This window comes from Sinohyriopsis cumingii, chromosome 6 (assembly GCF_028554795.1).
Source record: "Sinohyriopsis cumingii isolate HCF-2022 chromosome 6, ASM2855479v2, whole genome shotgun sequence".
NCBI lineage: Eukaryota > Metazoa > Mollusca > Bivalvia > Unionida > Unionidae > Sinohyriopsis > Sinohyriopsis cumingii.
In genome coordinates, this window is record NC_142966.1 from 57,095,415 (window position 1) to 57,109,109 (window position 13,695).

The 13,695-nt window shown below is 33.9% G+C and overlaps 1 protein-coding gene across 1 annotated transcript in view; it reads right to left on the reverse strand.

Annotated features, from left to right (window-relative positions):
• LOC149797009 (translation factor Guf1, mitochondrial-like) overlaps positions 1 to 13,695 on the reverse strand; it is an 80,301-nt gene that overhangs the window by 23,314 nt on the left and 43,292 nt on the right. Inside the window, exons 11-14 of the mRNA XM_089961667.1 lie at positions 13,526 to 13,635; positions 8,483 to 8,610; positions 6,857 to 6,927; positions 5,630 to 5,731 (exon numbers count right to left, since the gene is read on the reverse strand). Of these exons, the coding sequence (XP_089817793.1) occupies positions 5,630 to 5,731; positions 6,857 to 6,927; positions 8,483 to 8,610; positions 13,526 to 13,635 (411 nt within the window). The remainder of the gene's footprint in view (positions 1 to 5,629; positions 5,732 to 6,856; positions 6,928 to 8,482; positions 8,611 to 13,525; positions 13,636 to 13,695) is intronic.

Below are 13,695 nucleotides of genomic sequence, written 5' to 3' on the forward strand. Positions count from 1 at the left end.
GAGGGCTTTTCCTTCTATGAACCATATTGCTACACCACTTTTGCGACCTGTCATCATTGAAATCCCATCACTGCCAAAACTAACAACTTTTTCAAGAGGAATATCCTTCTATTCCAAGAATTGGACTTCTTTGAAAAGAACTTTAGCAGTGTGTGATTGGCCTTCCACTGACACATTACCAAGAAAATGAGTTGTAGAAACAAACATGGTTGGTTCAATGATTCTGGCATAAATAACCAGCTTCTTGGTATTTGAAATGTCTGTACTCTCATCAATTAAGATGCTAATGAATGGACTAAATTGTACTTTCTGCATTAAAACTCAATGATAAATCAAAGTAAAAAAGTATTTTATTATTGTTATTTTTATTATTTTATTATTATTAAAGTATGTGAGAAATAAAATGAGCAAAATCAGATGCAAATTGTGCAAGAAACTTAACCTAAGACGGTGGAGTTTCTAAGGATGATGCCTTGTGATAATATGTGGCCATTTTAAGAAATCCCATCAAGGTGTTTAAATGCTAAATATGGCAATACAGTCTCTCTCTCCGTTAATTAAAGTCATTCAATTACAGTAATGAAGGAAGTGATTATGCCTGTCTGTATATGACGATTTTAAAAACAAAAACGTTGGTATTATACACATCAGTGATGGGTCCCTACATATGCACAGCTGTGATATAGCAGGTCACGGTCAATGGCATTTGCTGCAATGATCATCAGAGCAAATAATAATAATAACTTATTTACTAAAGCATTATATAAGTTTCAAGTGATGGAATTTGTCTGACTACTGTATGGTATCATGATGTCAACAGCAACTCCTTACATCCTCAGGAAATTATTCAAACAACAGCGACTGTATCGTCATTTCAAACGCACTAAAACTCATTACGTTGACACTGAAATATGACCTGTCTAGACAGGCAAGAATTTCATGAAAAAAGAAACAGGTATCAATAATCCAGACTGATCAAAAAAGAAAAATGTTATCCACCATTAAACATTGACAGGAAGTTATGACGACAAGCTACCAAATGCAATTTCATTGTCCGATCACAATGCTTGGTGCTATTTCTAGTAACACAAGGATTCCTCAAGATATGCACTGATCGGAACCTAACTGATCATGTTTTGGTTGCTTGTTAGTATACACCATTTTTCCATCTAAATTTCAATAGAAAAAATATAAATTAAAAAAAGAACTTACCTGAAATTCCTCTACAAATATGTTGTGTTTCCTCCTACTCTCATGTTACCAACACCAACACCCAAAAAGTCAACAAAATCCAACAGTGAGCCATATTTTAGAGAAGCAATGTTCTCCTTTGCCAAGTAATAGGCAACTGACATAGCATGAATAATTGATTCAGATTTCTTGCTGATAGCTGTCATGCATGTAGTTTTAAGATTTTGACTTAGTTTCAAATCCTGAACTGCCTGTTTGTGAGCTGGTAATTCAACATGTCTGTCAATGGTTGATGTTCTGAAATTAGCATTTCCAAGTGTGAAAGAATTTATTTTTTTGTGGCAGTTTTTACACACCAACTGCAAAGCATCTCATTTTTGTCATTCATTTCCAGCCATGGTTGATTTTGTTTCATCTGAATTGAAAGAGTACTTTTTTCTTGGTGTTAGATGGGCCCTTAGTTTCACTGCTGAAATCTTTAACTCTTTACCTTCTGATGACGCATATATGTGACCATAAAAATAGCCATGTAACCCCAGAGGCACATATACAAGCTGCTAATAATACTCTCTCTGTTCCGGCTGGTTCATACATGCATTTCTGGCCAAGGGTTGGGAAACCCCAGATACGCATATACAGGTTTCATATTAAAGCTTTATATCTGATGAAATTACAAACATCTGTTCTTTTTTTTTAAATTTAGCCAATAAAAATAGTCCTTACATAAAATGATGAAAGTATTCTATTAGTAGTTTTACAGCATGTAAGTGGGAAATTCTATTGAAAACAAGGTCAACTGTGAAAGTAAAACAAAATGGCAACATTCATGTATTCTGATGATGATTCTGATGAAAGTTTTGTAGGATTTGAAAGTGATAACATTGCAAAAGACATTGATTTTTATCAGATTCAAGATGATGGATCGGACATTAGTATAAGTCCTGTTTCGACCCCTGACATTTCAGATTTATCTTAATCTGAGGATGAAACGTGCAACAATCAATTCTGGTCAGAACTTGTGAGACCAGTAAACGTGGACAACTTTACAGCAATTTCATTGCCAACATTTATTTTAGAAGAAAATGCAAGGGAGATAGATTTCTTTTTATGTTTTTTTCCTGAAGAAATATTCCAGTTTCTGGTAGATGAAACAGATACACCAAAATACAAATTGGCGAGAAGCAGATATCTTGAGGTATATTTTTTTATATTACAGTAAAACCTGTTATGAGAGACCGCCCCTTCTGCCAACCAAAAGCGGTCTCTCAAGACAGGTGGTCTCTCATAAGAGGTGTGTGAAAATGGACTGGTTTTCAGGGTCAATAGTTAGCATTGTTGAAAAATAAATAATACCCATACTCACTGTACATGTATCATATCCTTTATTCATGAATCTTTTTAAATAATGCATGCATTCCTCTCAAAATATCTTTATATAATAAAGATATACATCTATCAAACAACGAGAATAAAATTTATATTTCAACATCACATTAATATGTACAAAAAATGAACAGTTAGATATGATGTATATATATTATTTTATACACTTATTCACTTGTTTTTTTAAAAGAAATCCATTATACTTCTTTGTTGACATGTTTTACTCAGCTATTTGGTCTGAACATGTATCTCAATTATTGCCTTTTCCTGAATCAACTTTCCACTTACTGGTATGTTTTTACTCCTTGCAACATAAAACCACTCCCATATTCGCTCGTTCAGATCTCCGTAAACTGTCCATCGTGCCGTGGCATATTTCCTGTGCTTGTGCACCTTTCTGCCATTCGTTTCTAATGGACTTCTTGTCTTTGATTACATTTTGAACTTGCGTTTTACTGACGCTTAAGCTGACTGCTATTTTGCGAGTGGTCTCGCCTTTTTCATTTCTTTCAATGACATTAATCCTTTCTTCCAGTGTTAAAATTTTTCTTTTTTTCAGCGGAGATTCTGCCGTTGTTATTAGTGTTGACGTTATAAAGACTATCGGTTTTGATCAGGTTTTGGGGAATTGTGGAATAAATATATATTATGTACCAATGAATGAAACCAAAAGACATAATTAACTCATCAGGAAACAATACTGTACATTTATTCTGAGACGAAGTTTAAATCAACAGCGTTATAGCTCGATAAACAAATGTTCCGACCATCTTCACCCACGTAAACAGATTGTGGCTTGGTGAAACACTAACAAAAGAAATAAAAAATAATTTTAAAAAAATCCGGAAATGATTCTCACTTACTAGTATTAAAGACAATGAGCTCCTTCACCCTCCAGGCATTATGGATTAACTGGAAAGCAAATGACGTACTCAAACCAACACTGAAGCCCTTTCAAACGATTTCTCACTTGGACATAAGGACTACCGGTGTTTTGTGAGTTTTCATCCAGATAAAGAAAAAATACAAACCTCTAAATTGACTGCGTATATCCATCATTACTCCCTTTGATGTTACTCTTATTAGCTATTCACATGACTTCGGCACTACAATGGCGGTTAGTGACATGTACTTTAGTCTGGTTTACTGCCGTTTACAAATGACACCGTACGCTGGAGTTGTAAATTTCACAAAAGTGGTACTGTAGCAAGACAAATTATTTTTAAATACTTTATTAGAGCAATCTTTGCTATTTATGCAGTCTTTGTTACAAAGGATTAAATGATGGTTAGAGGTGTTTATCACGATATATGGTTGTTCAACTATAGTGTTATTTAATATGCACTTTGCTTGCATACTACATTTATCCTGAGCTCTAGTGTTTACAAAGGATTAAGCTAAGGTCAGTGGTGTCAATCTGTTTTGATTTTTTGGCGGTCGTTCATAGCAGTGTCAAAATGCATATTTTGCCAAGAAATCGCGGTCGCTGGTCGCGTTCAGCAGGTGGTCGTTCATAACAGAGCGTTTATATAGTAAAATCGATCCGTGCATTACGATTGTGGTCGGAAATGACAGGTGGTCGCTCATAGCAGAGGTCGCTCATGACAGGTTTTACTGTATGAATATGTGAATATAAACACTGATTCCTGTGGATTATATGTATTTGTTGGTGGAAATGAGTGCCACAAAACATCGGTAAGTGTTTAAAATTTTATTTTTCATTAAATTACATAGTTTACATGGGACAAGATTGATACAGAAAATGTAAACAGCATGTGCACTAACTCAAAAGTTCTCACTCAGGCAGCCATTATGATTCTCTTGGGGTTCAGACTACAAACAGCAGCTAGAAGGCAGTCTGCTTATCAGGCTTAGTAGGCAGGGCAGCAAGTACTTGCAGAATGTAAAGACCAAAGCACATCACTAAATCAATCAATCAATCAATCAATCCTCTCTGCGCTGTCTGATGCTTGCGGCAACAGCAAGGGAGCACCATTTTGGTCTGTCGGCTGCTGTTATGGGGGCGGTCTGCAGGGTGAGGCCTCTGGTCTTTAGTTCTCGCTCCACGGTAGGGCGCCAGGTCTCTTTGGGTCTGCCACGGTTCCTTTTCCCCTGTGGTGTCCATCTCAGTACCACCCTTGGTAGTGAGTCAAGGGGCATTCTGCAGATGTGGCCGAGCCATCTCCATCGACGAGTTGCAATGGTCTCAGTGATGGTGTTTGCGCCTGCTCTGTACCAGAGTTCCTCATTCGAGATCATGTTTGGCCAGAAGATCCTCATGATCCATCACAGGCATTTGGTCTGGAAGACTTCGAGCTTGCGTTCTATAAGCACATCACTAGCATCATCTGATATGGGATTAGCCTGAGGAAGTGTTTGTTCGTTGTCATTGTGCCTATTGACAAAAACTTCTGCACCCTAACTGTTATTAAAAGTGTTACTGCTAAAATAATGAAAAAGTGTCCAAGTTTTAACTGATTTTCCCATTTAACACGCTGTCCAGCCAAGCCAGCTTCTGTCTCAAACGTGCTTTCTGACCTTTCTTATTAACAAATAGAATTGAGAGTGACAACCAGGAATTTTTACAGCAAGAACAAATAATAAAATAATGCATTCTTCACACAAAAATGCACACAATTCTTATTTTTTGCATGATTTTGCTTGCATAGGATTCAAAATCTTGCAAGAAATCTTAAATTTGGGGAGATTTGCATAATCGCGCATCCTAGATGCAACCCTGTGAATGTGACTGGATTTGAAAAAACAACAGAATTTTAGAAGTTTGCAGGCTATCCAAAAGCTGATCAGCTGAAACTGTCTTATTTCAGCCAAAGAAAATGAATTCCTAAACAAGAAAACATGCAGGTATTATCTATATAAAATTTATTCAGACCACAAGAAAAAATGCTTAAAACAAAGAGAATCTGTAAAATCAAAGAGCTGTAACAAATAAAAATGTAAGAACATCACAAAACATTTCAAGACTAGTAAGAAAACTGCACAGAGGAAGTGGCCAATACTGGTAAGAAACTGACCTGTCAAATAAAAGACTTACCAAGCACAGATTGGTCATCTCCCCTACATAATCATCTGGGGCTATTATTGTCCCTCGAACTAAGGGTTCATAGTACTCCTTAATAATCTCTTGCTCTGGCATCTGGGGTATAAAGAATTAGATCTGTGTTTGTCAAACAAATATGCTCCCACTGCATACTAAAAACAGATGAAGTCCCAAAAGTTACAGTATAAAGGGAAATTTATAATTTAGAAACGCTGACAAACTGCTATATTGGCATGGAAATCTAACCAGGTCATCTGCATATACATACAATCATGCATGTCAAATTTAATTTGTCTACTTTAAGTGTTTTGTTTTTTGATGAATCATGCTAACGAGGTTAGTGTAAAAAAAAAAAGCCTCAGTCCAAAAAGTTACTAATGTGTAAAAAAAGAATTTAACAATTGTATTTTAACATTTGCAATGGCCTGAAAATCGAGTCATGCACAAATAAGTCTACTGAATTGAACTGGTCTATCCAATGGTTATGTTTAATCATGCTAAAAAGTGAGAGAAAAAAAACAGTTCAAATATTTGTAAGACAAATGTTATAATTGCTGTAATGGCCTGAAAATTTATCTGGTCATCTAATAATGACTATGATAAACTGAGTAAAATATCATTGCTCCAGGTTTAATAGTTTGTGTGTTACTGTGTAAAAACTGAATTAGGATGGATGTACATGTGTACGGATGGACTACAGCAAAACAATATGCTCCCTTCTGCTATCACATTAAAGCCATACCCAAAACACTCTAAGACTGCGGAAAATTAGAAGAAAAAAATATTATTGTATATCATATGAACTCTATAAATATCCATCTTAACTGCTAACTAAACACAGCATTGGAATCAAGAAAGAGCATTAGCTCCATCAACATTTTCCCCAAGGAATATGGAAATTTAATTCTGATATCTCTGAAAATGATAGAAATGTTTGTGTTTAATGTGTACACTTCTAAAATATTTCAAGTAGTAATACAAAAACAATTTCCACACATTCAAATAAACTTTATAGTGTATTTTACGCATCAAGGGCATAACAGCACCCAAATATAAAATGTGGACCTAGTACAAATATTTCTACCAAAATATAAAATGTTTAGCATACAATTAATATCTGTAAAAAGGAGTCAAATTTGAGTTTAGTCAAATTTTAGGACATATATGATTGTCAAAGTAAAAAGAAAGTATTTGTCTAATGCAAGTTTGATCTACACTTACCAAACAAGGGTTTAACACAGTAACTTCTTCCCCTCCATACATTTTTATATTTTTGGCACCAACAATCTTCACTGGAAAAAGATGCAAATGGTTTTAGATGCAAGCTGAAAATTTGTTTATATTCCAGCTTAATTATATTAAACACTTTGTACAATAGCTCTGCATAATTTATGACTTAACAAGAGTTTTCGTATCTAACATAACCTACCCAAAACAAACTAGCCCTGAGGATAATGTATAAATGCCAACCCTGAGAAAGGTAAAAACAAAATATTGCTATCAATAAAAGTGGCTAAAAAGTGTAATCTGAGTATAACAAAAGTGTCATCTATATCTTACATGCCACAATTACAGAACACTGTATGAAAAATGTACATTTATGTTTTCTAACCTGGATCTGCACTAGTCAAAATATTTGGCAAAAACGGGAAAAATCCATATGGATTAGAACCAGAATTTAAACATGAAGCATACAGATGAATTATTTATATTATACACTCACTTTAACTAGTCAGCATGTCAAACTTTCGCTGAATGATCACTAAGTCCACAAAATTTGCAACAAGCCTGACGCTGTGCTTAACGAAGGTAAACTATTACATCACTCTTGTACTCTTCTTTCCAAATTTGTAAAGTGGTGATGATTTATACTTTTCTGATCGGACATGTTTTGAAGTTAAAAAGATTCATCTGCTCCAATAACTTTTAGTCACATAATATTCACATGTCACACCATAAATGCCAGTTTCACTAAACATCTTGCACCATTTTCTTTAAAAGTATAGACTGGTCTGTTAACCAATTATATTATTAATATAATGAATCTGTGAGGCAATGTTTCACAATAAAGAAACCCCACCTGTTTTCCTGGAAATGTGTGATATATATTTGCTATAAAAGAAAAAAAGGAAAGTACATCTAGGTCTGTGATTGACAAATTTACTCTTATGCTATTCTTATGCCAAGACTCCTTTTATAGAATATTCTCAAATTTATATGATGAGTGGGATTAAAGAGATGATAATAAAAATTACAAGACTTTTTAATTGCTTTATTATTTTTTTTTATGTACAAACTAAGCAGAATTCATATACAGGCAGGTGTAAGATGTAATTACAGGTGAAAAAAGTGTAATGATTACAGCAAAAGCAGAATGGTTTGCATGTATGATAATGGGCCATACATTTTATAACAAAATCTTTCTACCCTCGCTAACAATGGATTCTGAGTATTTCACTTCTCTGATACTTTTCCATGTGTGATACAGTCAGCATCATGCTGTTAATACTTCTTGACCATAAATCCTCACAAGAAACTTTTTAGAATTAACATAAAACCTTATCACAAGGTATTTCTTGGATGTTATACCCTTACAAATACTATTGGATCCTAAACAGACCTTTACAAATCCAATAATTTAAAAGTCCCATGGCCAAGTATTCTTCCAGAATTTTACTGCAAGACTTTTGAAAATAGAAAAGGTTCTCATTTCTGCTGCAAGAGAGAAGTGAATAAAATAGAAAGAAATAGAAGTTCATGTAAAAAAAAAGTGACTGAAATGTACACATAAGTGTAACTGATTTTGTACAAAGCAGCTGAAGTGTAAATGGAACAGATAATGCCTACCTTTATAAGGTACATTTGGTGCTGTGACTATCACATTAGCAGCAAATTCCTGCTCTAATCTCTGCTGGAACACATCCATGTGAAGTAAGCCAAGAAATCCCAACCTCCATCCTTGCCCAAGGGCAGGACTATATTGAAAATCAAAATTGGACAAGAAAAATTGTAACACAAACTACAACACAATGTTAAATATCAATCATAAATATATGTATATTAATAACAATATGTGTGTGTGTCTCATAATAGTTTTCAACTAAAAATGGATATGTATTGCAGATAATACCCTTGTCACTATGATTAACCTGAAGAGAAAGTCCAGAGTTTAACAAGGGTAATAACTCTGTATAGTTTTGTTGTAAAATGATGAAAATCAAACTTGACCTAAGTTTTCTTAATGTAAAGCCTCATACCAAATTAAGATTTCAATCCTTGAAGTTCTTTAGAAGTTTCTGTGCTGAAACAAATTTATGACAAGCAAGACATGATAGTATGAGAAGGTCTGATGTGGTCAACACAGACCATCTCCACAGATATGACAGAAGCAAAACACAACAGTATGGGAAGGACTCACAGTGGTAACATATGCCATCTACACATATATCACAAAAGCAAGATATGACAGTATGGGAAAGACTGACATGAGTAACACATAAATCTCCATGGATATGGCAGAAGCAAGATATGACAATAAGATAAGGATGAATATGAGTTACAAATACAATCTCCATAGATATGGCAAAAGCAAAATCGAAGAGTGCATAATACCAAACAACATATTAAAAAAATTGGCAATTACCAAGTGGAAATGGGAGTTTGGAATATTACTAATATACTGCACATGCTATTAGCAAAAAGAACAAGGATTACTAGGGTGACTGTAAAAGAAAATGGAAAATTTTGGGGAAAAATGAAATTGATGTAATTACTCCTGTTACAGCTGTGTTTAGAGATGAAATAATACACCTGTGCCATGTTATAAATATGATTCATGATACACAGCCCGCGATACAATACATATTGATACACCTATGGTCTTTCCATCTTGGAAAGGTAGGTGGTGCCCTTTTATGTATGTTGACATTCTTGGTTGTATTTCCAGTATGCAGATTTCAGACAGACAAATAGTTATCATATATTTATATGCTATTCTCATTGATGACAAGTTAACAAAGATACTTTCAAAGAGACTACCTGTTGGTTGTCAACGAGTTTTATTCAACGTTTTAGGCCATTTAATGGTGGCTCCATTTAATTCACATTAGCCATCAGGCCCTTTGTTTTGCACAGCAAGAATGCTTTGAAAACATCGTATTACCAATTTCATGTCTCACTTAAACTTGGAATGCATTATGATGTTATCTTCAAAACAGAAGAAACAATGCAATTTCCTCATACAAAGAAAATCTCATCGAGAACAAAACCAGGGATGGGAATGAGAATACCAACAAAATCAATCACACTGTACTTCCAGCAGATGCAAAAGACTGCTGTGGCCACAGGTACTGGTATTTGTTAGTGAAGAAGGAAAACTACTGATAACACCCTGTTCTATAAGATGATAAACTTGGATGGTTTGAAATCTGCCCCATTGCTGATTCTGTGCTAATCTTATTTATTCCATCAGTACCTTCATTCACTGGTTAAATATCTGTGCATAAAAAGTAAAATTCCAAATATGTTCCCCATTTATAATTTAAGGAAAGATACTGCCAGGATTTTATTTAAAGGAAGACCTACCTCTTTGTCAAAGAATTAAGGGGAAGTGAAAGAAAAAGAGGGAGAGATAGAAACGGCCATAGATCAATATTTACCTAACAATTCAATATGTCTCATTCTTCCTGCTCCACTTTCTTTGAGCTCTAGTGAAATCAACATCTTCAAAAGAAGCCATCTCTAGTTGTACAAGCATTAATCTATTAATTATTTCTGAGCATACTCTGTTCCTTATCTGTGTATGAATATTATACTGCACTTCCTTCTGAAGGGGCATAAACATAGCTAGCTTTGAATATGTTGTAAACTGATCTTTGTGACTGTTATTAGTAATTTTCTACAGCTCACAGATATTATCTTTTGGATATATCTGTCTGAAATAGGATTCTTCACTAACATAAACCTTGTTGAATTGGTGGTTTCCTGACTACTAAGACAGGTTTCTTATCTGTTACACAATGCTGTATTAGAGTTTTTAGTCCATCAATGCCATAGTCTGCTTGACGTGCAGACAGAGGTATTCAAATAAATATCTTTACTTCTTAATTTTATTCCTTTAACCTTATTTATTCAGTTTATCTTAACCCTGATATGAATATATGGTTTTGTAGCATATAATCTGCTTGGTTAAACTGATTGGTAAATAAATGAAAATTGCATTATACTTTTAAATTGTCTGTATTTTAATTAGGCTCAGTATTCTGCCTTTTCTACATTTAATCTCAAACTAGCGCTGGAAGATCCATTGACCGTCATGCCATCTACTTTTGTCCAGCCAACATGTACATCTAACTCGTATTTAACACTATTTGTGGGCTCAAAGTCACTCACGGGTATCTCCATTAACACTTTCCTAGCTCCAATAATCCGATATACTTCATAACATTAAAAATTATTGTCAACATCAATACCATCAGCCAGTATTTGCTGAATGAAATCATAATGAACCATGCAAGAAATCAGACATTTTGGGTTTTCTAGGCAGCCTGTATTTTAAACACACATTTTAACACCCCCTTCATAGAAGGTGTAAACCATGCCAATAATAATGCTTATTCCTGGGCACCATGTGCCACTCAAATTTAGTTTAACAACCATCCATGTCATGCCTGAAGAGCCCAGATGTATAAACAGATGTCATGACAAGAACAGTTAAATAAAAACTGCATACTTTGCCAAGCACATTTTCATATGCATGGCTTTCAACTAATTTGCAGGAGTTCTTGCGCATAGCTGTTCTCCAAGTCTGTGCTTTCATACAAATTTTGCAGAATTCATGCAATTGCACACCATAATAGCATCACTGTTTAAATACTTTATACAATTCATGCAATCACACACCCTGACAGCATCGCTGTTTAAGTACTTTACATATCAATTAATGACTTCTCTGTTGCTTTGCCAATACTTCCTGTTTGTCATTCAGGGAAAGTGCTACATTAATTTCTGATTTGTGGTTATTATTTAACCTGGACCTGAACAACAACAAGCAATAACAATCAATGAGAATTCAATGTAACATATTTCACCGTGCGACACATCAGTATTGTAGCTTTCAAATCGACCAAAGTAGACATGATACAATTAAACATCAAAACTTCATGTAACAGTGTTAATTAAATGATAAGCAAAGTACTTCATTATACATGTGGAATATGTTTCGAATGTATAGTATATCCCCACTAGGTTAAGACAGTTAGCATGGAATGGGTGTGTGTGTGGCAAATTATGAACCATGTCACTTAGTGTTAATTTATAGATGGTGAGTAATTTTAATAGTGTTTTTTGTTTTTACTAATAAAAATGAGTGACTGTGACTGCAGATGCTGTTTTAGATGAATTCTAATTGTAAAGAATAATAAGGCAAATTAATAATAATTATTAATAATAATCATTCATGACTACTGAGGCTAAACTAACTTGCATATTTTCAGTATCATTCTGAATCAATTTTCCATCTCTTGTATCAATATGTGTATCATTACAGCAAAAGTATCGATGCATTGATATATATCAATGAATTGTTTGACCCCATCTGTGCTACAGAACACTAAGAAAAATCTTTACCAATCTTTTCAGAAAAATCTTCACACATCAAATGTATGTCTATGTTTGTTACTATCTGATTCATAATAATGAATTCTGCAATTCACGATAAACGAAGTTATTTTGTAGATTGATTAAAAGGCAATTAATGGTATCCAGATATTGCCGCAGTACTACAGTTGCTTTTTCAATCTACAGGTAATTATAAGATGCTGTACTGACTGTACATACCTATGATCTACATGTATATATAAATTGCTATACTGACTGTACATACTTATGATCTACATGTATATATAAATTGCTATACTGACTGTACATACTTATGATCTACATGCCTAGATAAAATGTTGCATCGACTGTACATACCTATGATCTACATGTATATATAAATTGCTATACTGACTGTACATACTTATGATCTACATGTATATATAAATTGCTATACTGACTGTACATACTTATGATCTACATGTCTAGATAAAATGTTGCATCGACTGTACATACCTATGATCTACATGTATATATAAATTGCTATACTTACTGTACATACTTATGATCTACATCTAGATAAAATGTTGCATCGACTGTACATACCTATGATCTACATGTATATATAAATTGCTATACTGACTGTACATACTTATGATCTACATGTATATATAAATTGCTATACTGACTGTACATACCTATGATCTACATGTATATATAAATTGCTATACTGACTGTACATACCTATGATCTACATGTATATATAAATTGCTGTACTGACTGTACATACTTATGATCTACATGTATATATAAATTGCTATACTGACTGTACATACTTATGATCTACATGTATATATAAACTGCTATACTGACTGTACATACATATGATCTACATGTCTAGATAAAATGTTGCATCGACTGTACATACCTATGATTATATGCACATATAAATTGCTATACTGACTGTACATACCTACGATATACATGTATATATAAATTGCTATAATGACCATTCTTACTTATGACCTACATGTCTAGATACAATGTTGCACTGACTGTACATACCTATGATTTATATGTATATATAAATTGCTATGCTTACTGTACATACTTATATATACATGTCAAGATAAAATGTTGCATTGACTGTACATACCTATGATTTACATGTACAGATAATATGCAGGTACTGACTGCATGCTTTCAATTTATATGCACAGATAAGATGCTGTACTGAATGTACATACCTATGATCTACATGTATAGATAAGTTGCTGCAAGGACTGTACATACCTATGATCGACATGTATAGATACACTTGAATCATTCAGGGTTAATTTTTCTATGGCGCTTCTTAATTCATCATACTTTGACTGATCTGTTGGATATACACCAGCAAACACCTGTTAAAAACATACAGTTAACCATGTTGAGATTTGTAAATTTCAACTCTGTACTTTCAC